This window comes from Lampetra planeri, chromosome 34 (assembly GCF_965212315.1).
Source record: "Lampetra planeri chromosome 34, kcLamPlan1.2.h2, whole genome shotgun sequence".
Classification (NCBI taxonomy): Eukaryota; Metazoa; Chordata; class Hyperoartia; order Petromyzontiformes; family Petromyzontidae; genus Lampetra; species Lampetra planeri.
This window is the reverse complement of record NC_136140.1, coordinates 4045945-4073593: the sequence shown is the minus strand read 5'-3', so window position 1 is coordinate 4073593 and position 27649 is coordinate 4045945. Positions and strand designations below refer to the sequence as shown.

Here is a 27649-nt window from a genome sequence, read left to right as displayed (position 1 = left end):
GAAAGGGAGCAAGGGTTCAAAGGCATCACAAACAACCCCTGCTCTGCACCCAATTAGGATCGCGGCCAGCCAGCGATTGAGGACGGCAAACAAAGGCCGCGTTATTGCGCGTCGGCCCTGCCGCTGCGTGCATTAAATCGCCCCCCACCCCCACCCCCCCACCCACCCCCCACTCACCCCCCTGTCGCTTCCCATTTGATGCGTCATGAAAAGAGCTGCCCCGTCGCCCCGTCCGCCCGCCCCATTACATCGGGGCCACATGTCCCCAACCTGCCCCCCCCACCCGCGCCCTCCACCCACCCCCCCACCCGGCGGGTCCCGCTAAGCCCAGCTGCACCACTGTTCAACCTGGGGGGGGGGAGAGAACTCGCCAAGAGCTGTGAGGGTACGAGTTGGGTTGTAGCTCTGCAATGTGCAGGAGGTGCGGCGTGTCGAGGAGGTCCAGGCACCGTGCTGCAAAGAGGGACAGGGACAGCGCCCCACCACCCCCCCCCCCCATTTCATTCCTTGCCCCAAGGGGACGCGATGCCTCCAGCCAACGCTACGCCGCTGGAGGGTGACCTGGGTCCAAAGGCGCCGGGTTTAGCGCGAGCGCAAACGGGACTTGTTCGCTGCGACTCTACGGACACGCGGGAGCCGTGCCGCCCGACTGGGGCCATCGCCGTTAACCAGGGCGAAGCGGGAGCCGCGTAGAAGCCATCAGAAGCCAAAGGAGAATAAACGGAACCACCACCCAATCCCACGACCCAAAGAGGCCACCGAAGACCATGAGATTCCAGCAATTTCCATCAGAGGCTCCACAAAAATAACCGGAGCCCCCCCCCCCATCGCACACCCATAGGGACCGCACAGAACAAACAGAGGTGACACGGGGATCCACATGATGGAATAATTTAGTGACTACACTCTTAGGTTTTTATCGGTAAAGTCACGTAGGTAAGAATAAAAATAATAAATGAAAATAAATCAATTAAATCACGACGTTTCGGAGGCAACACAAGCTTCCTTCATCAGGCGTAAAAAAAAAAGGCACAGCTGTGCCTTTTTACACCTGATGAAGGAAGCTTGTGTTACCACTGAAACGTCGTGATTTAATTGATTTATTTTCTTTTTTTTTTACCTACGTGACTTTACCAAAAAAACCTAAGAGTATGAATCTTTGCAGTCACGAAAGCTTCAAATCTAGAATTAATTTAGTGACTATTCGGACCTTCCTGCGGCCACACTGACCAACCACTCATTTCATAACGGTACTTCTTGCATTTGCCGTTTCAAAATGCGGATTGTAAAGGGAAAAAAAAACTGAATAGGAACTGAGCACACGAACGAGAGTGACTCGCGTGTGTACAGAACGTTAAAGCATTTTGAGCACTTCCTATTAGCAAGGTATCCTACGTATGGTGCGAAAGAAGTTCAATATAGATACATGTTGGCTACGAGTGGGAATTGTATTCGAGTCACCGGGTTCGTAGCCTGATGCGCCAACCCGCTGCAGTCGTGCTCCCCGCAATCACTGACTCGCTTGCCTCCCGCACTGTCCGCACGCTCTCTCACGCTCTCTCGCGCTTGCTCACGCTCTCTCGCGCTCGCTCACGCTCTCTCGCGCTCGCTCACGCTCTCTCGCGCTCTCTCGTGCTCGCTCACGCTCTCTCACGCTCTCTCACGCTCTCTCGCTCAGAAGCAGAAGCTGGGACTCACAGCGAGCGGTGAACTCCACCGCTGCGAACTCGCGCTCGCCGCTCGCAGGGAAGGGCACCGGGTCCACCGTGATGTAGTAGTCGGCTCCAAACTGCAGGTAGTCGAAGCCGTCGTAAACGAACTCCTGCGGAGAACACAGCGGAAACGATTTTTAACTACCGACAATTTTTTTCACCAGGTAAGGCTCACACTGAGCTATGTATAGCTCTTTTTTAGAAGCGACCTGGCCAAGATCGATAGCTCAACAAAGTGGCTCATCATGTGGAAATTTAAAGCAGCCAAATTACTCTCAACTCGGAGAAAAGTCCAACCACGGGTAGAGAGACATGCAAACTCCAAATATGAGGGTCGCGGTCGGGATCGAACCCACGATGTCCTGTATACCAGGCGAGGTAGTTAACATCTTGCCACCGTGCCCCCCCCCCCCCCCCGGAGGCCTTCATCCAGCAGTGAACCGACACAAGTTTCTAAATTGTTGTTGTTATTATTATTATTACGTGTGAACCCGCAATCCAACCTTGTCAACGTCGGCAGCGGTGAGCGGATTGTCCAGCAGGATCTGCTCGCACTTGGAGTAGCCAAAGTCTCCGCGTAGGCCCTGGAGGTTCACCTGGTACCCACGCAGAGCCTCAACACCTGTACCACGCGCACAGACACACGCACACACACACACGCACAGACACACACACACGCACAGACACACACACACACACACGCACAGACACACACACACACACACGCACACACACACGCACAGACACACACGCAGACACACACGTCACGCGTCACGCTCCGGCAACTATCACGCGTCAACGTCTCCACAAGGGCCCACTAAGCTATATAGCTCGTTTTCGGAAGCAACCTGGCCACAAATAATAGCTCAACGAAGTGGCTTGTCATGTGGAAATTAATAGCACCACGGTGGCGAGATGTTAACTACCTCGCCCGATATGCAAAACGTCGTGGGTTCGATCCCGACCCTGACATCTGAATACATGGAGTTTGCATGTCCTCCCCGTGGTCGCAAGGATTTTTCTTTGGGTCTTCCGGTTTTTCTCTCCACCTTGAGAAACACGTGTTTAGACTAGTAGTAGGTTTTTACCCTTTAAACTGGTACAAAACTGACACCTTTATACAAGGCATCATGTTTGCAATAACCACAACACAAGCAGTCAAAATGCAAACAAAAAGAAACAACTCTGATAATGGTAATGATATGCATTGTCGTTGAAGTTGATTGGTCCACACCCGAGACAGCTTTCCTTAGAGCCTAGTCTCCATTGGTGTTGGACCAGATGACGCAACCTGCATTTCGACTGCTTGTGTTGTGGTTATTGCAAACATGATGCCTTGTATAAAGGTGTCAGTTTTGTACCAGTTTAAAGGGTAAAAACCTATCACTATATTTTGCCACTGGTAAAGAAGGTCTCATAACGTGTTTAAACTATTAAGCTGCTAGAATTTTCCACACGATGAGCCACTTTGTTGAGCTATCGATTGTGGCCACGTCAACTTCTCAACAAGGGCTATATAGCTCAGTGGGCCTTACCTGATAAAATAAATAGCAACATTATTTAAAGTCGCTATGAGATTGTGGCGCGAGAGTGGAAGTGCTAACGTCTTGCAGACTTGAGAGTTCACAGGCCGAGTGGTGATTTATAAGAAGCTGTGTACAAATATGAAGTAATTCGTTGCCCTTAATTTTTTGGAGGGGGCAGGGCACGAATCTTATAAACAAGGAAGAGAAACCGTGCATACCCATGGATTCTGTAATGCTTTCCAGCGCCCATTTAACCTCGTAAGTAGAGCATTTCATTCCTCAAAAAAGACATCAACACGTGATCACATCACCAGGAGCGGCGGCACACGCGTGTCGTGTGAACTCATCACGTTGGCCGAGAAGGTTTACCTATTTGTCACTGGGTTTTTATTTATTTGCTCTTTGATCAATTTGCCCGATTTTGTCTGGGCCAATTCCATCATAGCACCGCAACGCCATACCAACGGATCATTTACGCTGGGGTCACACGTTTACGAGAATTATCGTGACCCAATGTTCCAGACGACAGATAGACGGACGGGCACAGCGAGCGCATTGACCCTTTCAACCAGAGATGGAAAGTGCGAGCACTTCAGGGAGCACCTGCTTGGGACAAAGTCACAGGGGCTCCACCCGCCCCTTAGCGTTTGCATCCCGAGCGCAGTGCATCGTCCAGGCAGTGAAAGAGTTCCTTTGTTAACATCGAGGCGGTAAGCGAGACGCACACGGAGCAGGCCTCTATCCCTTATCCGGGGGCCGAGAACGCGGCAGAAAGAAACACATCTGCCTCGGCGGCTGTTTGCTTAGGTTGCTCAGAAGCCGGAGGTGGGGGGCGGGGGAGGTGGGCGTTCGTGAAGAACCAAAACACCGTTTAAAACAAACTTGTCTCCCGAAACACAAAAGAAAAACAGCAAACAGGACGTAACGCGCGGACACAGCGGCGGCGGTGAGGGTCACAAGGCGGCCGAGCCTTAAACCTGATCCGGAATGGGAGAGGGGTGGTTGGGAGAGGGGAGGTGGGGAGAGGTGATGGTGGGGGGAGGTGGGGAGCGGTGATGGGGGAGGTGGGGGGGAGGTGGGGAGAGGTGATCAGGGGGGGAGGATGGGGGGAGAGGTGAGGAAAGGTGATCAGAGTGGGAGGAAGGTGGGGAGAGGTGATCGGGGAGGTGGGGGGGGATGTGGGGAGAGGTGATGGGGGGGAGGTGGGGAGAGGTGGGGAGGGGTGATCAGGGTGTGGGGGGGGTGATCAGGGTGGGGGGGAGGTTCGATCCCTGGAAGTGACTCCTTCACACGTGAGCTGGAGCTGCAGCTTCAGCAGCTCCGCTAGCGGAGGCTCCGCATCCATTTACTGAACAAACACAGGGGGCGTCTTCCACTGCTATGCAAACCCACCCACGGTTGTCACACACAGACATACAAAGATCACCCGTATAGCCTGAACAGTCTCGTGGGACAAGTGCTGTTAGCGAGTAACACCTAAGAAGGCCGGCACGGCGCCTCGTGTGCCGGGTGGGTTAAGAAGAGATGAAACCTTATATTGAAGACATTTTTCAGTTACTCTTTCTCAAGAGTGTGCGACACTTGTGTTTGTGAATGCAAGCTTTCATCTTTGAGCAGAACACCGAGTTTGACATTGGTTGTCAGCAGTGATAACACCACTGTCTGGGCGAGAACCCTTCAACTCTTTTGATGAACGTGACCCGCTTGTGTATCCGAATAAAAGCTGTGTAACTTATACTTGACTTTGGCACTGGTTGTGATGAGAGAAGAGTTAGTCGGCAATGGCACAATCTTGACATTAGCCGGAGGGAGGAGTAAGGGGAAGTGGAGGGTGAAATAGACATTGATTATATATTAAAAACCACACACACCACACACGAACGTACGGACAGACGCCGGGAGACCGTCCAGCTGAAGAGGGTTAAGAGAGCCTGGCGCACGCGGGGAGATCTTCTCGCAAAGCGCGCACCGCTGCCAACACAACCCCAGGCCAGAGTAAGCAAGGGGGAACACGACTTCTCCACGCAGCCGAGAGCATCACGACTGACATGACCGCTCAAAAAAAAACACAGAGGGGGAAAAAACTCGCGCGCTCACGCACGCGGGCGCGCGCGCAGCGAGTCGAGACGCAGGAGACGCGCATCGGCGGTCGCGTGCGACGTACGTTCCCATTCAAAAGGTCCGGCGAGCGGCGGGGCCCCCAGGGGAGGCATCGCCTTCGCCACCGGTCACCCCGAGGGGCTCGCAGAGTCGAGCCGGGGGGCGCCGTCAGCGCGCACTCCGACGCGTGCCCCCCCCGTGCGTCACGATCGGAGGGACGGAGAGGCGACGGCGGTGGCGTGTGGGGGCTAAGAGCCGGTTGGCAGCGGCGTAGGGACTTCCAACCCCTCCCACCCCCCCGTCAACAATAAGGAGGAAGAGGAACAGCAGCAGCGGTAGCACGAGGAGGAGAAGAGAGGGTCAAGTAAATGTCGCGCCTGGCTGCGAGTGTTTGATGCCGCGGAAGGCCGGCCGTGGCAAGTGCTCGCGAGGCAATTAAAGCATTAACGCCCCACCGCCGCTGCCACACAGCACAAGCGGTGAGCGCTCTCGCCGGCTGACACCGCCGCGGCAGATTGCGAGGGCTTGCTGGATTGAATCCGGCAGCGGGCATTGCAAGTTGAGCTGCCTGCTGCTGCTGCACCAGTGAGATGCCAGCTGTAAAGTGGATGCACGTGTGCAAGCGGTACATGGGTATAGACTGTGGATTTCGTTTTGTGTGTTTGTTCTTGTTCATGTGCGTGCGTGTGTGTGTGCGCATGTATGTGTTTGCATGGGGAGCGGTAGTGTAGCGGTTAGCGCGCCGCGCTACACACCCAGGCACCCGAGTTCGATTCCCGCTCGTGGCCAACGCCAGTGACGATTATCTGAACCGGTCCCGGGCCTCCCCGAGGTCGACTCAGCCTCAAATGAGTACCTGGTGCGGTGTGTAGATGTCGCCACAAGGGAGACAAAGGCGGCCGGGCGTGGTGCTGGCCACCCACCCGCTCGTGTGCCGTGCCGGCCTTCATAGGTGCTAGCTAACAGCACTTGCCCCAACAGTCGGTCAAAGGCTATACGGGGGATCTTTGTCTTTGTGTGTGTTTGCAGTACATGCACATGGCCCCCGTGCGGCCGAGTCTGTGCGCGTGTGTGTGCCGAGGATGCATAGCAACGACGTCGCAAACAGCAAGGTCACAAAGAGGTTCCCCTGCCACAGTTGCCCCGCTAATTTGACAGCAAACGCCGAACCCTGCGGCGGGCTCCCCTCTCTCATCTGCAGCTTCAAGTGAAATCACCGAAGATGGTGAACGTTGCTCAACCCGAGCTCGCCCACCGTTAGATCAGTTTCAAACTACCCCCCCCCCAGCCCACTCAGACCCCGTGCAAAAAGAAACCTCACAAAAATTGCACATTTTTACTCGAATTAATATCGTCCGCGGACCGACTCGCCAAGCCAACAGAAAGGCAAAAGTGTAGTTAAGGTGAAACATATTTTTAAAGAAATCAAGGATTTCTACTGATTTTTAGCGTTTAATTTTCTGCACATGCTGCTGCTGTGCTGAACCCACCTGCATCAGAATCCGAATCAGAAACTTTAGACTTTCGACTGGAGGAACCCGATGACCTCTTTTTTTTCACTCCCCACCCCCCCCCCACAGATGTCTACTCTGGGGGCGAGCGGGTCCAGTGTTGCGCTGCTCACAGCGTCAATCCTGCGCGGGTGCTCGCGGAGCGGGGTCCAGGCACCAAGTGAGGATGAACACTGAGCGAGGGGGGGGGGGGCGCTTTCACAGATCGCGAGCGCTCTCCACGCCGCCGCGCTCCGCTTTAACCGCCGTCCGCCAAAACGGCGCTCGGTAAGGGAGCGGCGGTCGCTGTGGGGGGCGACTTCGGGGTGAGATCGCGTAAATGTAAAATGTGAAACCACCTCCACCCGACGCGGCCAATTAGTGAGGCTTGTCACGTGTTCAATTAATAATTATTATTTACATTTATTTGTAAGGCGCCTTCCACTAATGTCTCAAGGCGCAAAAGGATAAACGCGCAACTTACGTAGGCGTTTTGGCCTGATGTTAAAGTATCGTGCTTGCGATGTTAAGCCGATTCTGTTGATCCAATTCGTGTGTTATGGGCAACCACTGTTTTGTTATTGATGTTCACTGCCGGTACAATTATATATATATTTTTAAACACTTGTCATTTATCTGACGGCAACAACAAGAGGAATTTGCAAAAGAACACACGAATCACACATTATCTACGTTGCACTCTTAAAAGTCGCTCTGTAATTACGCACGCACCAATTGATGAATCGTCACCCCGCAACCTCTGCAGTAATTGCTCTTTTTAATTGCCCATACGCAGTGTGGGTTCTTAATTGGTCTTGAGATAATTCCGTGGTGGTAAATTTCAAGGTAATAGATTTCCTTTTCTGCAAAATGCCTCTGCCTGGAAGTCTGGGATAATTATCTTGCGGTGTTTACGGAAATAGGCTCCTCTTGAACAAGCAGCTTTGGCACGCCCCAAACAATCCATAACCTTCCCACCGACAATTCGCCACATATATATGTGTGTGTGGAACAAATTAAACAATGCCCTTGTTTTTTTCCGTCCCTCAAAGCTAATCTGCAGCCTTCAGCTATGAAATTCTGAGTAGAGGCCCCTGCAGTTATGAAAAGGTGATCACGACAAAATTGGCCCTCTAGGGAGCCCGTCATTTTGTCCCATTAAGGCGCTCGGAGTGTGGCTCCCTGAGCCTCTGGAATGTCCGTCGCAAACTAAGCCACATGTGTTGCCTTCGGTCGAGGGGATGCTCGTCACGGCAACCTTCCCCGCTTGCTCCTGCCCACTATGGTAGACTGCCATGACACACTTGACCCCGCTGTTGATGTTCAGCTTAGCGTTTGATATATATAGAGCATCGTCGTTAGAGAAAATTAGCTTCTCACGATCGCTGAGGACACACGGACGAGCTGCAAGGAAGCAGGTCGGGCGGGGAGAGGGTGCTATCAACAAGTGCCCAAGCTCTGCAGTCCCCCGATATATGCAGATGTTTTCAGCCAATTCACGAGTGTTTAACTAACATTTTGGCCTCCAGTGACTGCAGGGGTCACGTGAAACCGTTACATGCAACATATACAAGTGGAGAGATTCTTGCAAGTGCAATTGTATAGCTTGAGAACGAATATTCGTTAATGAACGCACAGGGTTGCAGCTTAACTCTACACTCATACTCGTTCATAAAACTGTGGCCTTAAAAGGAAATATATTTACAGGATTTCCTCGCCATTCGTGAACTTTGGCTATCCACGAATCGCATCTGGAACTCTACACGACTGCTGCATCGACAGAGAGAGAGAGCGAGGAAGAACGTGATGAGATAAAGAGATGAGAGATACGGCGATGAGAGAGAAAGTGATGAAAGAGAAAGCGATGAGAGAGAAGGTGATGAGCGATAAAGTGACGAGAGAGAAAGTGATGTGTTATTATGATAATGTTCCCGTATATTTCGATTTAAAGCTTTCGTGACTGCAGGGATTCATCTTCTTGGTCCGTTCGGTAAAGTCACGTAGAAGGGAAGTAATAAAATGATAAAAATAAAACATAATAAAATAATTCTCACGACGTTTCGGCCACAACGCAAGCAGCCGTCCTCAGGTGTGGCCGAAACGTTGTGAGAATTATTTTATTATGTTTTATATTGTATTATTTTATTACTTCCCTTCTACGTGACTTTACCGAAAGAACCAAGAAGATGTTCCCGTATTTCATAGCTTATTTGTATATTCATTTAAGGTCATTTTCTACTGACGAGCATCTCTGGGAACGTGTCGCTACTCAATGACTGCAGGAGGTTACATTTCGGGAAATGGCCCTCCCTCATGTGCCACGATGGGGCCCCCCTTCTTTCGCCCAAAACTTCTCCTCTCTTCTATATTTTCCCTTTCAAGGCCACAGAGTTACTGACGAATGCCTCCAGTTTTTTGTCGTTTGTTTTGTTACGTGTGCTTGCGCAGCCACTGCCAAGGCAAGCGTCACCAAGTAACTTGCTCAGTACTTTTTATATGCACCGCTTCACAAGAACAATGTATACTGTGGCACTTTAACGAAGCCCTGAACAGAGAATCGCTGAGAGCGATGCCGCAATGGGGGAAGATTTACAGGGCACACCGACCAAACCTATAATGCCACCGATGCCGCAAATGATACGTTTATTTATAACATCGGCCTACACGTTTGCTTGACGTTAATATCAGTTACACTGAAACTGCATCGCAATCGGAAGTTCAGAAATAAAATGTGGTTTCTGTCACGACGAAAATCCCACCACGTAAAATGCTACGACCAGCACCAAAACCCCACCATAATTCAGATCTCACACAGCCACAACAGAGCAAATTAAAATGCAAAGAAGCCTGACCGTGTTTACCGGAGTTAAATATTAAACCGCACAAACAGACTGCCCTTAATGGGACGACAGAGGGGCAAGTGTTGGGACCGTGGCTTTATAGCCGCAGATGAGAGCAAGCCATCTCCACATCGGGGCGGTTCTTTGCTGCACCGCCGTTGGTTTTGTCTTGACGTGCAAAACGCTGACCCGCTGATGTTCGTCAAGTTTGTTTCGGGTGAAGACCACCGAGTTAAGAATCTCTTTTTTTTTAAAATGGCGACCCAACCAACACGGTTGAGCACGTTACGTGGGGAAGGGGCGGCTTACAGGGGGGGGGGCTGCATAGAAACTAGGCAGGAATATATTGGAAACCATCACGCAAACTCCAGTCGTCCTCGGCTAGCAGCTAGCCATCGGACAGTGATCGCATTGCGGGAGAATTAGTCAAGGCCAGAAGTAAGGGAGGAACGAATGCTCACATTGGCGAGCCGTCGAACAAAGACGGTCACCGGCATCACGCACCTTTAGACGCGCCTCTGTGGCCGTCTGGAACGCTCTTCCTTCCGATATTAGGAAGCCACTGGAGCTATGCACTTTTAAACCAAGATTGAAAACGAATTTTTTTAGAACTGATTTGTGTTTCGTTTGTTGTCCAACCCCCGCATCTTAAATTAGCACGGTTGGCTACGTATGGCATGAAAGAAGTTCAACATATATACAAACATAATAAATAATAGTAAATTAAGCGTTAACCTGACATCATTGTCCTAAAGCCCACTGTATAAAAAAAATTATAGCCAGTCTGACCAGACATCAAACATTGTGGATGTACTCCCACCTAGTTTTTTTTTCTTCCCGGGGTTTGTCAGGAACTGCGAATTACTCCTTAAGTCACTGAAGAACACCGCACGGCACATGGGGCGAAACGTCGGACGTCGTGCCGGATAACAACGTGGGGTCCAACCTAACAGACCACCTAACAAAGACACGTGTTCACCGCAGCTCGCTTACTTTCTAATTCAATAGGGATAAAACTGAAATTCAATCGGAATTAAACTGAAATCGAAATAAATGAAAGTGAATTTCAATAGGAATGAAAGTGAATTTCAATATGAATGAAAGTGAATTTCAGTAGGAATGAAACTGAAATTCAATAGGAATGAAACTGAAATCGAAATAAATGAAACTAAAATTCAATAGGAATGAAACTACAATTCAATCGGAATGAAACTGGAAGTGCCATCTTCTACAACATGAAAACTGGCACTTCGGACGACTGCACTTTGATTCGCATCAAGAGGAAACGGCGTGAATGTGCAAGCCAGGCAATTTTCTGGATTGGAGACAGTGGAAGGAATTCTGCCCAAATAAAAATGTGATGAAGTGAACATTAATTTCAGTGTAAATTTGTCGCACACAAATCCCCAGATGACCAACAATTTATTTGTCGGTCATATTGTCTTAAGAGCAGAATTATTCAAATTGTGTTCTCATAATTATAGAATAACTAATGTCTTAGAAGTAACACTGGGAGATCTGTATCAACAATACCATTCTTCCGCCTCATTTGAAACAACAAGAGTCAAACTTACTTTATTACGAGTCCTATTATTAAAATTAATTACAAAACAAATAAACAAATCATACTCTTTGGTTCTTTCGCTAAAGTCACGTAGGTAGAAATAAAATAAACAAATCGTTTCATACAGAAAAAAAAATCAAAGCCCCATCCTAGAAAGCCAAAAGTATAGTAGACTTGTTCTTTAACTTGATGTGGGAGCGCAAGGCAACTCATCACTGCCACGGTTGGCTATGTACGGCGCGAAAAAAAGTTCACACATATGTACGTTGGCTAAAGGCCACAACGTTTGTGACCGCCTGACTGCGTTGATTCCCCAGTGCCTGTCCCACAAATGCGTGTCTCAAACCATTCATTTGTTCTGGCCTAACCTCCGAAGTGATTTAATCCGTAATGGAGATGCATGTCTAATGAGACGCACGCAAGTACACCACGCCAACACAAGACAAAGACCCCCACCCCCCCCCGTATAGCCCAAATAGTCTTTTGGGGAAAGTGCTGTTCGCAAGGACCTATGAAGGCCGGCACGGTACACGAGAGGGTGGGTGGCTAACATTGCACCCAAGTGCCGATGTTTACACACCACACCATGTACTCGTTTGTTGAACTAGGAGGGGGCCCTGGACTGGCTCAGACAATCGTCACTGGCATTGGCCGTGAGCGGGAATCAAACTCGGGGGGCCGGGTAAGTACAGCAACGTGCCAACCTGCTGCGCCGCCGTTCCCACAAACACACACGTAGGTAGGGACACACGTTACGCGTTTAAGCCGACATCCATGATCACTGGCCACCATCTCTCACGAAACACGCACGGACCAGTGCGGTGAAGTATGGTCAAACAACCCCCATGACCGACCGACACAGTGTGGGGGAACACCTTCATGCAGCAGTGGATTTATAAGGGGGCGTACATCACGATATAAAACCACATCCCAGTCAATACCACGGATGCCTACGTACAAACCGCACATAAGCCACATTCACAGATACCCGACATACAAACATCCCATAAGACACTTTTTGTAAAGTGACATCAGCACCGGAAAGACGAGGGCGGCCAAGGTTGTAGTTGGCCGCACCATTCCTTCGTGAGCCTGAAATAGGTGCTCGCTAACAGCACTTGCCCCAACCGCCTTATAGATAATAACAGAAACACAAAATACACGCTCTTCATCCCCACAATCTACATTCCCATCTCAGCCCTCTAGAAGTCAAAAAATAATTCCCTCTTTCTCTGTGTTTTTTTTTAAATATGCCGATTCACTTGGCTATCTGTAGAGAGATAGGGCGCACGGAATGCGAGGTTTAAGGAGTTTGTACACGGAGCCGAGAGCTGCGTACGTGACCGTCCCACCACGAACACCACACACACCACAACGCTTGGGAAAATTCACGGCTGGTGGATTACTGAGATCGCCTTGCTGCAGCGGCGACGTCCGTGCTCCAACAAACAAACCGTGGTCAATCCGCTGCTAGATGAAGCCGCCACCCCCCCCCCCCAACAAAAAAAATCGCCGCCACCACTCACGATCCTGCGATGTGATAGGCACACCTAGCACGTGCACACGAACCGATTTAACCGCTCCATCTCCTCCTTTGGACATGTTCTCGGACGCATTCCATTGGCCCTTTCCCATTCGGAATGGGAAGAAAATCTGAATTGGAAGAAAAACAAAAATGAAATAACCTCTTAGGTACGTCTTCAGGTCGGAAGATGTTCCGAGGCTCCCACAATGCTCCCACAATGCCATGCAGGAGGAGTGTGGTACAGTCTGTCGTAGAGTGCGGTCATGACGCTACGTTTCTCTGCAGTGAGTACAATGGCTTTAAAAACAGCGGCGCTCACCGCTTGCGCGTTCCGATATCGAGCGGTGAACGGGACCCCGCCCTGCAACTCACAGACGTCTCGGAACGGGGAAGGGTTAAGTGGCTGCCGCCGTTATTATCGTCGACCAACGAACTCGTAGATGGCTCGGACACCATCATAGCCGCAGGGTTTGCTGGCGAGGTACAAACGCAGCCAATGAGATTTTCCTCGCACACGGAATATAATTGCCAGCCAAAAGGAAGGAGACCATTGTCAATGTTTAAAAATTACTCGAGAACAAAAAAAAGTGCTCTCCCGCTGATATCCACGCGCGACGTTATCATCCGTTTACAACCAGCGGTGGAAATTCCACATTCTTACGGTAGAAGTGCGAGTCGCAGCAAAGGACAGCCACGAATGGCTTCTCAAAACAGTGGTACGTATTTTATTGACCGCAGAGAGATGATGGGCCACGTCGACCCACACAACTGGGATATCAAACCCGCCACCTTCCGACTGCGAGCCTACACGCTCCGACCAGTGCGCCTCAACATCATCGGCACCAACATTACTGCAAACACCAACAACCGCCAGGTCGCTAGACGGCCAAAACATCAGTTTATCCCAACAAACTTCGCATTTATTTTCGTTCGTCAGCATGTCCATTAACACGAAGCACTCCCAATCCCCAAAGAATTTCAGTTACCCCCATTTACCCCACTGCCTCCCCCACCCGCCCCCACCCCCCCCCGCCCCCACCCCCCCACTCTTCCAAAGCTTCCTCAGAACAAAACCACCTCCATTCTACTCCCCCCCTCCTTCCTCCCTGTCGCCCACCCCCCCCTCTCTCTCTGCCCCACATGTAGAAACATTAGAACTTCCTGTCCATTGGGCCAGGATGGCTTCCAGCTGCACTATTTATCTGCCAATTGCTCCCAGCTGCCTGTGAGCTCCTTAAGGCTGATTGCTGCTCGCATGTCAACCTGTGGTGGTGGTGGGAGGCCCGCTGAGGTGTCTCTCCGTTCCATGGACCTCCGCTAGTCTGGGATTCTGTCGTCAACATCTGGGGTCGACAGCCCCCCGGCCGGAGTTCCTACCCGACTTTTGCTTCTGGTAGAATTCAAAAAGGAATCAAACAAATTCTGTCGATTCCGTACGCAAGCAGCTTGGGGCGATAGACGCGTTCGCCGGAGAAGAAAATGCCCGCGATGATTGCCGTAAATTGCTCTGGTGTGTCGTGGGCTTTGATGCCGGTCCGCCTTCAATAACTGCCCCCAAGTGTGCGTTACGCTGACGTGCGGTTCCCAAATGTGTGTTTGGTTGTACCGCATGTTGTGCGGGACGACGTTGGATGAAAGTCTCCCCGCCCACCACCGCTGCCGCCAACGCCACGTCGGACACAGACGTTGTCCCGTGTCAATACTTCTCACCACGCTGGTCGGTGACGTGGGTCGGAGAAGGGGAGGCCCAGGACCGGTTCGGATATCGCTCTCACTTACGATGACGGATGTGCAGGGAGATGGAACTCGGATTGTCGGGTCCATAGCTTGCTCAGTGTGCTAAGGACCCCCAATTTCAATAACAGTGAAATAATAAATACGTTTAAATTCACAGATGAAACAACAATTATTTTTTGAGATTGCTGCAATAGCAACTGGTGCCCAAGCACAACGAACAATAACTCCACAGATTAATCAACAAGGCTGCCCTAAAGAGGATACAACATGTGATTAGGTGACTTTTGGGGGCAATGGAAAACACAAGACTGGCGATTCGCAACGACCAGTCTGTCAGTGCCTTTAAGCATTCTCTCAAATCCTAACCACGAAACATGAATGCCACTCTGTCCGCTGTGAGAGAGACGCTGGCCAATGATTAACCGACAGGACCCAATGGAAGATTACCACCTTAGCCATCAGCAAAGTGCTTCCCCTCCTCTGCTTGACCACCTATTTCTGCTGAATGGGAGCACTGAGGCCTGGGTTCCCTTTTGTTGGTAAAAACGGAAGTTGCATTGCGTGGGTTTTCTCCGGGAATTCCCGTGTCCTCCCACACAGAAACTCGTCTCGGGCGGGAGATGCCGTCCAAACATCCCAAAGAAGAAGCCAGAAAATGAAACCCCCAGAGTTTGGATGGAGTGCTTTTGCCGCTAACAATCTGGCAATGCAGCAGCACTTGTTTGACAAGCCTGACTCCGCTTATGAGACCCAGAAAGAAAATGTGAAAATGTACAAGTATAACCCGTAAAAACTAAGTTTTTCACTATAAATCCTTTATATGCGTGGCGGCTAGAGTCCTCTCGTCCTCTGGCTTTAAGATGGCTGCCACCTATGGGTCAGATGATTGCATGGCAGCATTAAGCAATTGGTAATTAAATATAATATTTTTGTCCTAAAAAGTGTAACATTTTGGAAAAAAATTTTCACGAACATTAATTGTCACGCACAACGAGTCGGTGTGGAAAATGTCAGCTCGATTGGATCACGGGAAGTGGGTTAAAAACGACCGAAAGATTTGCACGGTCCTAAGCAAGCAAGCAAGTGAACTTAATATAAAGGATTTAATTAAAGGTGATATTTTGTCCAATTGACTCTTATGCAAAGCACATACATGGAAAGGTCAAAAAGACGGTGGATAAACTGAAACTACGAAACAATGAAACTTTTTAAAAATATTTTACCAGGTAAGGCTCACTGAGCTTTATAGCTCTTTTTCAGACGAGACCGGGCCACAAATAACAGCTCAAAGAAGTAGCTCATCATGTGGAAGTTTATAGCAGCCAAATACTCTGAACGCGTGTTCATTCTAAAGGTGGAGGGAAAAACCGGAGGACCCGGAGAAAAGTCCAGGGGACCACGGGAAGAACATGCAAATTTCGATTATACAGGCGTCGTGAGGGTCGGGGTCGAACACACAACCTCCTGTATACCAGGCGAGGTAGTTAACATCTCACCACCGCGCCACCCCATAATGACAGTTGGAGATTGCACTTGGGGCCTGATGAGAATAACATTTAATTTTTTTTATTTCTGATGACCAGTTTTTTAAATAAGCATATGAATAGTGACCTGATAGTAGGTAAATAATAAAATGCATTGCTACTAAATAAACTCATAAAAGTGTTTTTTACGTGAACGTGGAGACACAGGATGGAGTTCTGCCCATGCATTTATTTAGCTACACGTACATTAAAATAAAAACTCTTGCCATGAACACAACCTCATGACACACACATATATATAACAGGCTAATATTCTGGCCTGAAGTCTTCCTATCCCGACGAAGAGCCGCTGCCCGAAACGTCCGCCCAGTCTACAGTTGCATTGTGTACACACGGCACGGCTCGACTGTCAGCACGCCGCTGAACGACGGCTCCCTAACACCACGTGGGCCACGGGGGTGACCTGACAACGCGGCCACCACGTGGGCATGCGGGCACGGCGGAAGCGGTAGCCCAGCGGTTATCGCGCTGCGCTACGAACCCGGTGACCCGAGGAGGTTGATTCGCCACTCGCTGCCAACACCGTTGACGAATATTTGAACCGGCGCTGGGCCTCCCCTAGGCCGACTCAGCCTCGCACGAATGCGTGCCTTGGTCCGGCGTGTAAAACACCGGCGGTGGGGAGACAAAGTCGGCCCGTGCGTGTTTTTACGGCCGCACCGCTCAATCGCGCGCCGTGGCCGGCCCTTCGCAAGGCCGCCGCTCGCTGACGGCGCTCGCGGCACCCGACGGGCCTCTTAAAGGCCGCACGCCGGAGCATCTCGGTCGTCGTGTGGCGCTCACCGCTCGGGTTGGGCCTCCAGGTGAGCACGAGGGCGTCGGACGCGATGTCGACGAGCTTGCGCACGTCCACGGGCGCCACTCGCACGTCCACGGGGCGCCCGGGAGCCTCCCGGCACGGAGCCACGCGGCCGCCACCGTCGCCACCGCCACCGCCGCCGCACGTCCACGGCTCGCACGCTGCTCGCACCACCACCAAGACGAAGGTGAGGAGGGTGAGGAGGGGAGTGGGGAGGAGGGTGAAGATGAGGATGAGGAGGAGGATCCTCTAATAAGTACCCCCCCCCCCCCGCCTATCCCACCCCCCAATACAGAGGCCCATTCAGAGCAGCAGTGCAGCGGCCTCCAAGAGGCGGCGAGTGTGGGGCGGTGCACAAGCAGCACGTACCCTGTGTGCCGGTGTAGGCGACCGTTTCCTTCTCCGAAGGGAGGCTCCGGTTCACTCTGCGCCGACACCAAGCGCGGCACTCGACGGGCACCGGCCTCTGCAAGGACAAAGTGGACAGCGAGCAGCGAGTGTTTAATCACTGCTGGGTGCGTTCATATCAAGGCATTGTCAGGATAAACCTTACTGCACAGTGGTCAGTCGGCAGTGCTTGCTCGGGTTAACCTCGACCTCCTGTAAACCTCGCCAGGTGTACAGGAGGTCGTGGTTTCGATCCCGACCCTGACGCCTGCTGCTGTATATTTGGAGTTTCCGTGTGTGTGTCTCTCTCTCATTATCATCACGGTGGCTAGGAAATGTCAACCTTGCCTGGTATACAGGAGGCCATTGGTTCGATCCAGACCCTGACGATGCCTGTACATTTGTAGTTTGCATGTTTTCCTCGTGGCCGCGTGGATTTTTCTCAGGGTCCTCCGGTTTCCCCCTCCACATTTAGAAACGTGTGTTTTAGAGTACTTGTCTGCTATGAATTCCACATGATAAGCCACTTCGTGCAGCTATCGTTTGTGGCCAGGTGGCTTCTGAAATCTGTAAAGCTCAATGGGCCTTACCTGGTCGAATAAAAACTAGAGTAGTTAATCATTTACAAATGCATGTTACAGGCTACGCCTTACTGCACAGTGGTAGGTAGACTGCAATTGCTCGAGTCAAGCTCTGGCTCTGACTGTTTGAACCTGCCACCCGAGCCAATGCCGAGTCCAGTAAACAGGACTCGAGACCTCTGTGGTTATCAATCTGGAATAATGACGGGCATGGCTTTTTGTCAGGTGTTTTTAAAGGCTCTCGGTAGACGCGCCGAGTTATGAACCCGGCGACCTGAGTTTGATCCCTGGCCACGGATAACATCACAGCTGAATTGGCCTCTGCACTAACCCCGCACTGACGAGTGAGGCGACGTATTGACCAACTCCCCTACCACCCCCAAGACACGGAAAGCATGCATTCAGCGTTGGCGAAGGGCTGTAAAAAAAAAAGGTCTTGTGACTTGTAGAAACTCTATGTTTAAATTACTGTTTTATTTAAATGCTGGCACCAAGCTTAATGGGCCCACTCAGTGTCCCATTGTGCCAAGACACCAGCTTACACAAGCTCTGCTGGCCGGCAGTGCAATGTTCAGAATTCACAAGCCCGGAGATTATGCGGGGATTTGTGCGCGTGCTACGTTTGCCTTGGTAGAGGACCCACAATTGCTCCCCTAAATGAGCCCAACAGTCTGGGCCACCGGGCTTTCTTGTACGCAGCTCAGTTGAATTTAATTCTTTGCGTGAAAAAAAAACTATTTTTTTAAACCCACCCGTACAAGAGGCCGAACTAATGAACGCCGGCAAGGACAAACAGCGCCCGTTCATAATTCGATCGGCCCAAACTAAAAAATTAAGACATTTCTCAAACGCCAACGCACGTTGCGTAGAAACGGGCTTAACAACAACAACAACAACGCTGCAATGTTCCATTTACTTTTTTGCGCATTCGTTCGTTTGTACCGCGATCAGCTCAGGCGCAGGTTGATATCTCTGAACTTCGAGAAGGGGACCAACTTTATCCAGCCCTAACCCCCCACCCCCCTTCATTCAAATAAACGTGATATTGAGAATCCCCAACACAGAGTTGGACATCCTCTCCTTGGCCGGTGAACATGACAAGCGCACGGTAAACACGCTCGTGGGCTCTTGGCGGCGAACAAATAGCGCAGGGAGCGCGTTGCTCCGTTCGGCTCTGCCTCCCGACTGCCCGAGTCTGCCAGGCCAGCCAATACTGATTCATGACCCCTCCTGGCCCAGGAAACAAGACTCGGGACCCTTGTGGCTGGCAACCTATAATAATAACAGGCACGGCTTGTATTAGCAGCGCGTGCCTGTTGGGTGTATTTGCACGTTCGTGTGTGCGCGCGCACACACGCACGCGCGCGAGTATAAAATCACTGTGTGACAACAAAGCTTGCTTGGTCGAAACAGCACACGCGACTCATGGTAGGTATCATATCGCATGATAAATTCGAGCATTAGCCCGTCAAAACAAGAATCCGGCGCTAAGACACACCAGGTATTATTGGAGTTGAACGGTGAGTGGTGGTGTGTTTTTAGAGGCTGGGGGCTCCAACCATAGCCAATGGGCCCCCTGGAAGGTCAGACCGTGTGCCTGTCTTCGAAGGGGGATTACCGTAATCCGTCTGTGCGTATGTATGTATCGACGTGCAAGGTTGCACATGCGAGTGTGTCCGTGTGTGCACAGCGCCGGGCTGCGAAAATGCAGCAAAGTTGGCACAGGAGCGGGCACAGCTGGTGCATCTGCCAGTTATCTCAGTCAGCCAACCCATGGCACCTGGGTCTGGTCCCGTGACCTCCTGCCAGCGAGCCTTCAACACTTCACACGGCCTCAAAGTGCACCTGGCCTGGCACAGGCGTTGTGGAAACGACACCGCCACTAAGTGGCAAATGGCTGCTGCTGTTGTTGTGTTTGCATGTGCCAGTGTGTCGCAGCGGGTGGGTTTTTGCGTTTGTGTTGTACAACTTGCTCTCCGATTGTGCTTTCGGGCTGTTACCAATTGTTGTTTGGAATGATGCCTGATGGGAGCTTTTTCAGGAACTGATCTAATTTTTATATTTACAGAGCATCTTCACTCAAGGCGCTTGACACAGTTAAAACAAAACGGCGAAATAAACATGCGTTTAGAGTATTTGGCTGCTATAAATTTGCACCTTATAATCCACTTTTTTGAGCTATCACTTGTGATGACCAGGTCACTTCTCAAAAATAGCTTCATAGCTCAGTGGGGCCTTACCTGGTAAAATAATAAAATAACATAAACTATCAACCCAAACTGTTTCTGAACATTTAAAGCTTTCGTGACTGCAGGGATTCATCTTCTTGGTTCTTTCGGTAAAGTCACGTAGAAGGAAAATAATAAAATAATAAAAATAAAACATAAAATAATTCTCACGACGTTTCGGCCACAACGCAAGCAGCCGTCTTCAGGTGGAGAACAGGTCTGTCAAGTAGACAGACCTGTTCAAGTAGACAGACCTGTTCTCCACCTGAAGACGGCTGTGCTTGCGTTGTGGCCGAAACGTCGTGAAAATTATTTTATGATGTTTATTTTTATTATTTTATTATTTTCCTTCTACGTGACTTTACCGAAAGAACCAAGAAGATGTTTCTGAACAAATGCGGACACATTCAAATTGACCTCCACGTGTTGGTAAAACAAAATTATTTCTTCACGCCCAGCACGCTCAGACAGGGGGGGGGGAGACTAAACTTAGCTGGCAAAACATTCCGTACGTGAATTTCTCAAAAGGTGCATTTTAAATGCGAGTGCACTTTCAAGGTTAAAGCTGAGCAGGACCAAGAGCACAAACGGGGCCGGATGAATGGATAATTCTCTCGCCAATGCTCATTGCACCACTGCGGGGTACCGATCAGAAGGAAACACACACACACATATATATACCGTGGCAAATGGTTTAACTAAAAGAAATCCTGGCTTGGTTTCATTTCCCTGTAGGTTTCTCAGCACTGTACACTGCCACCTCGGTTCGTTTGCAAGATTTCTTAAGACATTTTTGTTATTATGTTTTAGTTGGAGCCCTGGACAGAGCACAAACAGCGGCGTGGTGGTGGTGCTGGTGGTGGGGGGGGTACAGAAACTCTGCTGACAAAAATCGTGCACGCTGTGCACCTGGATTTAGACGAATGGGGGGGAAGTTTGCAAGATTTCTAATTATCATAAAGTTTTGTCTGGCTCGGGCAGGGGAGGGGCAGAAGGCGGGCGGGGGGGGGAGGGGTGGGGGGGGCTGAATTCCAACCGCGCAGCGTTAACTTTCCTTGTGGTGGAAAATAAAAATCGGGGACGGCAAAGTGAACCACTCCCGAGGTGACTGCTGCTGCTGCTGCTGCCCGCACCTGGGAACACCGCACCGGTCTCAACGCAGCAGCCACATCTGTGCAGAATTATCTGCGGAACGTTCCATTTCGCATCAAGGGGTGAGCGACCGCGGGAGGCTTTTCTAATTTTCGAATCAATCACCTCTTCGGTGTCGAGCTCATCTCGATTTTTTTTTTACCCCGCGCCGCGACGGCCTTGTAGAGCTTTCTGCCATCGTTACGTCGCTCGCTCACTCACTCTCTCCCATCTCTCCGGATTTCTACTGCTTTCTGCCTTCTTCCTCTCTCTCGGTGTTCCCGTGCAAGCGTTCCCCCAGCCCCTTGTCTGAGTCTCAGAGGCACTTGGAATGGAGGGGGGGGGGCCTTGTACCGAGGCCAAAAAAGTGGGTGGAGCACCACACTCTCCGGCTTGGAATGTACACCTGATCCCTCCGCATTTGGGGCAGCGTTGAATGAAGCCCTGAACGGCAAAGCCCTCAGCCCTCCTCTTTCCCTTCCCCTCCGTTTCCCTCTCTCTGCCTCTCCGCCAAACAGAAATAAAAACTAATAAGCAACTTCACAATCGCAATAAAAATACCACCACCTTCTTGCGACACGAACGGACTCGCCGCTGTTGGACCGATGACGAACATCCCACCAAGCGGTTCTGTGATTGTGCGTTGCTTTTAAAGCACCAACTGCAGACAATTTTCGTCCACTATTCAACTATTTTTATTTATTTATTTTACCAGGTAAAGCCCACTGAGCTATATAGCTGTTTTTCAGAAGCGACCTAGCCACAAATGATAGCTTAACAAAGTGGCTGATTACGTGGAAATTTATACCAGCTAAATACTCTGGACGCATGATATCGATTCTAAATGTGGAGGGGAAAAACCGGAGGACCCGGAGAGAAATCCACGGGACCACAGAGAGAACGTGCAAACTTCAAGTATACAGCAGGCGTCAAGGGTCGAACCCACGACCTCCTGCATAGCAGGCGAGGGAGTTAACATCTGTGGCTCGAGCGAATGACGAAATCAACAAAATAGTTTTCAAACCGGGTGAAAACTTACAGAAGACCCAAGTTAACCATCAATGTGACAATAATAAAATGGACCACAACAAACGCTCCCCCCCTATCTCGATGTTAAAAAATCAACATCCATTCCATCTTAGCGCGGATTAAATTATCCAAATTAACATAACAGCCACTTGATGTGGTTAACCTTGGGGGGGGGGGGTGCGTGTCGGCCTTGCCCCACTTACTCGCGAACGAGCAGCAGGAAGGAAGCGGCAGCGAGGTGTGGAAACATCCACGGCATTGGCCATGACGACCCCTCGACCTTGACCAATGTGGAATTTTCACTGCCGGTTCAGGGCTGACGGCAGAGATGAGTGCCGCTGCCGACACACACCACCCACCCCCTCCTCCTCGCCCCAGTGGTTGTCGGACCAAGAAGAAGACACTTTCACCGATGACTTCAACTGCATTTCCATATCAATGCAAACGCTGTCACCACGCGTTACGGGCTACGAACGGGGGTTCCCGCTCGGGTCAAACTGCCACTGAACAGGCATCAGTGTCTGCCGGATGGATGGCAAGGAAGCAAAGATGTAAGTGTGTGTGTGTGTTGAACTTCTTTTGCACCGTACGTAGCCAACCGTGCTCATCGGACGTCCGGGGGAAGGACGACAAACTGAACACAAAAAAAGCAGTTGTAAAGAAATTAGTTTTCAATCGAGATTAAAAGTGCATAGCTCCAGTCGCTTCAAAATATCAGAAGAAAGAGCGTTCCAGACGGCTGCAGAAGCTCATCTGAAAGCGCACGGCTAGCCAACAGCTACCACGGCGAGGACGGCTGGAGATTGCGCGATTGGTTTATGCTCCTTGACGAGATCATCGAGATGAATCTTTTTTGGCGTGGCACGGGAGTTGATGAGCAGCGTTTGAACGTTTCGTTGACGTCGGAAGTAGACGTCGCGGTTTGTGTTGCCGAACGTGCCGGGGGGGAGGGGAGATGGCTCGACGTCCGATGCCGGCCCTTTGACGACCTTCCGTCGTGCTGACGAGTAGCACGAAACACGTGACATAGGGGGCGCCACGGGAAACTAGAGGATCATGGTGATGGATAAAGGGGACAAGATCGCGATGAATAAAGCAAGCAAGGAGGCCAGCAGACCCAAGTGCTGCAACGGATTCTTGAATAAAGCTGCGCGGAGTTTTTGAGTCCTACCACTTTGATAGACGTGGCTTTTCTCTGGGTATCCTGGTCTCTTCCCACACGCCAAACACTCGTTGCAATTGTAATCGGCTAAACATCTCCTCGCAAGAGCCTCCTGAAAATGAGTCTTGAGACCCGGCGAGGCTTTAAAGGGTAATAAAGAGCACTGTTAGTATGATCACGATTATTACTACTACCAAATGCACGACGAGCAAAGTTAATTGTATTACAAAGCACATCCATTAGCTTGTTTACTTTTGTGCACTCTGTGCATGGGGCGGCTCAGACAATGTTTTCACAACGCAGTGCTCGTCACGGGCTTAGCAGAGGGCCCAACACACGCGCATATTTCCACGACCGCCCGGCCCTCCCCACCACCTCCTTTGCACGGTTATCCAAAATAAATGCGAGAGACTCTCTCGCATTCATCCTGCCCGGTGAAAGAGCCAGTTACTTCACGACGATCACCTGTTTTCGACAGCACGCGAACCTTTTCCACTCGACGTGATCCCCGCATCGCGCCAGCCGGCGATACACAAGCTTGAAGGGGGCCCCCCTTTCGGATTTCGCTTTTTTTCTTTCAATCTCTCATTCTCCCCTCCACCGACTTCATTTAACAAAAAAAGAAACCGCTTTGCTCGCTCCTGTAAATCCAGCCGTGGCCATCTGCAAAACAACGTGCATTCCGCATTTGGAGCGCATGGAGGCCCAGACATTTTTACCCCCCTCCCTGCCCCCCCATGGGACCCGTATTTCGGCCGGGACTTCGCAAAAGCGTTGCTTGTTCACCGCTCGCCGAGCTGCGTTTGGCTTCCAGTTGCCGAAGTAATACGCTGCGAGGTTGCGCTCGTCACACACAAAGTGCTTGCCCACAAATGAACAGCGATACCCTCTCTCGCTGATCTCGTAAAGGGAGCAGCATCAACCATCATCACGCGACACTCCAGGTTGTCACCCTCGCTAGCAGCAGCAGCGGCGGCTTTCGGCTGAGCCATCGAACAAAGAGGGTCACCGCATCGCGCGCTTTCAGATGCGCTTCCGTGGCCGTCTGGAACGTTCTTGCTTCCGATGTTAGAAAGCCACTGGGAGCTACGCACTTTTAAATCATCGATATTGAAAACTAATTTCTTTATAAACTGCTTTTTGTGTCGAGTTTGTGTTGTCCTTCCCCCCGGCACCTCCGATTAGCACGTTTGGCTACGTACGGTGCGAAAAAAGTTCACACACACACGTACATCGCTCGGTCGAGCGACCGCGCCATCGTTATTGCATTTTAGAGGTTTTCACCTCTTGGGAGGAGGGGGGGGGCAGGAGGGGGGGGCTGGGCCAGGGGTGGGGGTCCCCCCGCATTCCTGCCCAGCGGCATTGTGTGTGCGCGCTGGGGTGGGGGGGGGACTCCTTCGTGGTGCTGCCACACAGCCAACCACAGCTGCCACGCGCGGGGTCCCCTCTCTCTTTCTCTCTCTCCACCCGCGGACCTGAGTCGAAGACGAAGAGGCTAAAGGAGAGAGAAGGGGCGAGATCCGAAACGTTTGCGTGCCGCTCGCTTGCCGAATTTTTGCTCTCGGAGAGCGTTTTCTTTTTTGTTAATCGGGAGGCCCCAAGCCCCGAGTTGTGTGGTCACTCGCCTGGGCTTCGCTCTCGCCACCCGCCGGGCCGGCGCGCGAGAGAGGCGTTGTGTTGCTCGCCGTCTCTCAACGCGCTTGTGAGTCTCCGTTTCCACGGCGCATCTCCCGCGAGACTCGGGCTCGCTGCCCCCCCCCCCGCCAACCCCCCCCCCACCAACCCCCCCCCCCCACCAGCAGCAGGACCACCCCTTCTCCTCCGCTGGCACAATAGCACCACCAACACCCCCACCCGCGCACCCACAACAACACACAAGGCAAAGGTCCCCCGTGTAGCCTTAATAGACCGTTGGGGCAAGTGCTGCTGGCGAGTAGCACCGATGAAGGGCCGCCACTGCAGACGAGCGGGTGGGTGGCCAACACCACGCCCGGCCGCCTTTGTCACCCAAGTGGCCATGGGTTTACACACTGCGCCAGATACTCATTCTGTGGCTGAGTCGACCTAGGGGAGGCCCAGGACCGGTTCAGATCATCATCACTGGTGTTGGCCGTGAGCGGGAATCGAACCTCGGATCACTTCGTTCGGAGAGCGGCTGACCACCCACCACACCACCGCTCCCACCACACCAATACCAATAACCCGCCATTCGCAACTGAGTGACGGTGATGTCACCACGGCGCCTGTGCCAGGCCAGGTGCACTTTCGAGGCCACCACACACACAAACACACCTCCCCCTCACCCCCTCTTCCCAAACGCACCGCTTAACCCCTGGCTGCACATCTCAACCCGCCCACCTCTTAGCAGCAGCAACAGCAGCAAGCAGCAGCAGCAGGCTCCCCTCACACACACACAATATCCCACTGAACAAAAGCTTCGAGCTCCAATTAAAACATTGCACTAATGAAGCTCTCGCTCTGCTAGCAGCAAGTGTTGGCCTCTGGCTGCCGCCGAATAAATGTTTTCCACTAGTCGTTTTGCATTACATTCGCGGTTTTGTAGTCGCGAATGCTCTGGATTATAAGACGCACCTCGCAAACAACCCCCGCAAATTGAAGGCCAAAGCTGTGGGAGCGTAAACTCGCACGCGTGCGTGTGTGTGCGTCTTTGCGAGAGCAGATTTGTAGAAGTGTATTACCAGGCGCAAGCGTGGGGGCCTATCTCACTTTTCAGAGCGTCTTTCAAATATCAGAGAATATGTGGCGTGCAAACGCAGCGCTGCACAACGGCAAACGCGCTCGCCTGAGTAAGAAGTCAGCGGAGGGGCCCGGCTTGGACAGCTGGGCTCACCAACTGATGTTTTCCACTCGGTCGGCAACAAAACAAGAAGCCAGAGACGTACACTCACTTTTGTCTAGATCTCCCGGGGGCTCGTTTTGAATGATTTCGGCATCGCATGTAACGTAGCTCCAGACCATGAAACGGCGATTCCCGCAGGAACCATCCTGGGCGCCGTGCCCTGGTGACTAGGAAAGGCAGAATATAAATCATGAGACGATGATGAATGACGGCGTAGGGTAAAGATGTATTGTTGCAATGCATGTGTAACACTTGCGTGTGGATTTATTAGGCACGTCTGACCGAAATTACGCGCAATGTGCCTGAAGTCGAGCCTTGGATGTACACAAATGTCAGCCCCCTCTGGGCAAGGGGAAATCACACAACGTTATTTTCATGGGAAGCTAAAGTTATTGCTGAATAGAGGTCTACAAGGCCCACGAAACCAATCAGTACGAACCTCACCAACACCGATCTCCAGATCTGCACAGTTGTGTGGCAAGACTCCGTTGTTTTCTTTTAGGCTTAACATCTGAAGATATATCGAATTGTTACGTTTCATTTCCGAACCGTAGCCATCAAGTAATGTTTGTATCTTTTGGTTGATTCAAAACTATAATTGTTGTCCGTTACACCGCACCTCCGATTAACACAGTTCGCTACGTACGGAGCGAAAGAAGTTCAAGAAAACGTGCATACATAACAAAATGCGAAAAAAGAAAAGTTAAAATGCGACTTTGAAAAGGCGGTTCTTTTCTTCTACGTCCGCAGGCATTCGTTGGGATTGAAGCAAGAGGCACTTCTGCTCCCAGTCAAGTGCTTCGCAGTTGAACGTTAAATTGTCGCTGGCGACGTAAGAACACATTAAGAACGCAGCCCTGAAATGCAGACTCGGTTTTTTCGAAACACAAATTAATGAATGCCGCTCGCCAGATTGATGCGTTTCCCTTCTCAAAATCTGGTTGCGGTAACCGCGCGTTAAACCTTCCGAGGGAACGCACGGATTGTCCAAATAAATTATGGGTTGGTTTCCGCATTAGCGAGTGGCCCCGGGAATTTCCATCGGCCCCGCTAATGGGCTCAGACACTGCACAGCCATCGCATGCAACAAGGGGGCTCTTTGGCCTAAATTTAGGAGCAGTTAAAATCTACTTTGTTCCACAAAGTTAGAAAGACTTTGTGGTTTTTACACAGATACATACGGAATGGAGTTCTGCCTTTGTATGTTTATAGCCACCATGCTCAACACAATGAGTCTGTATACAATGTTTAGATTTTGTTCAACAGGGTGTCATGGTTTATATGGAGTGCCCTTGCCAATACCATTGGGTAAACCAGCAGCATTTTGTTACAATTAATCTGAAAATGCTGACGAGACCCAGAAGGTTGAAACTGATCCAGAGCATACTTGCTGAATCAAATGCAGCTGAATAATATTGGTCTGGAAAGCAAAAA

The 27649-nt window shown here is 51.0% G+C and overlaps 1 protein-coding gene across 1 annotated transcript in view; it reads right to left on the bottom strand.

The window, feature by feature from the left end:
- IL17RD (interleukin 17 receptor D) overlaps positions 1 to 27649 on the bottom strand; it is an 89680-nt gene that overhangs the window by 40988 nt on the left and 21043 nt on the right. The window contains exons 2-5 of the mRNA XM_078610538.1: positions 17207 to 17303; positions 16822 to 16998; positions 2216 to 2334; positions 1699 to 1822 (exon numbers count right to left, since the gene is read on the bottom strand). Coding sequence (XP_078466664.1) covers positions 1699 to 1822; positions 2216 to 2334; positions 16822 to 16998; positions 17207 to 17303 — 517 coding nt within the window. The remainder of the gene's footprint in view (positions 1 to 1698; positions 1823 to 2215; positions 2335 to 16821; positions 16999 to 17206; positions 17304 to 27649) is intronic.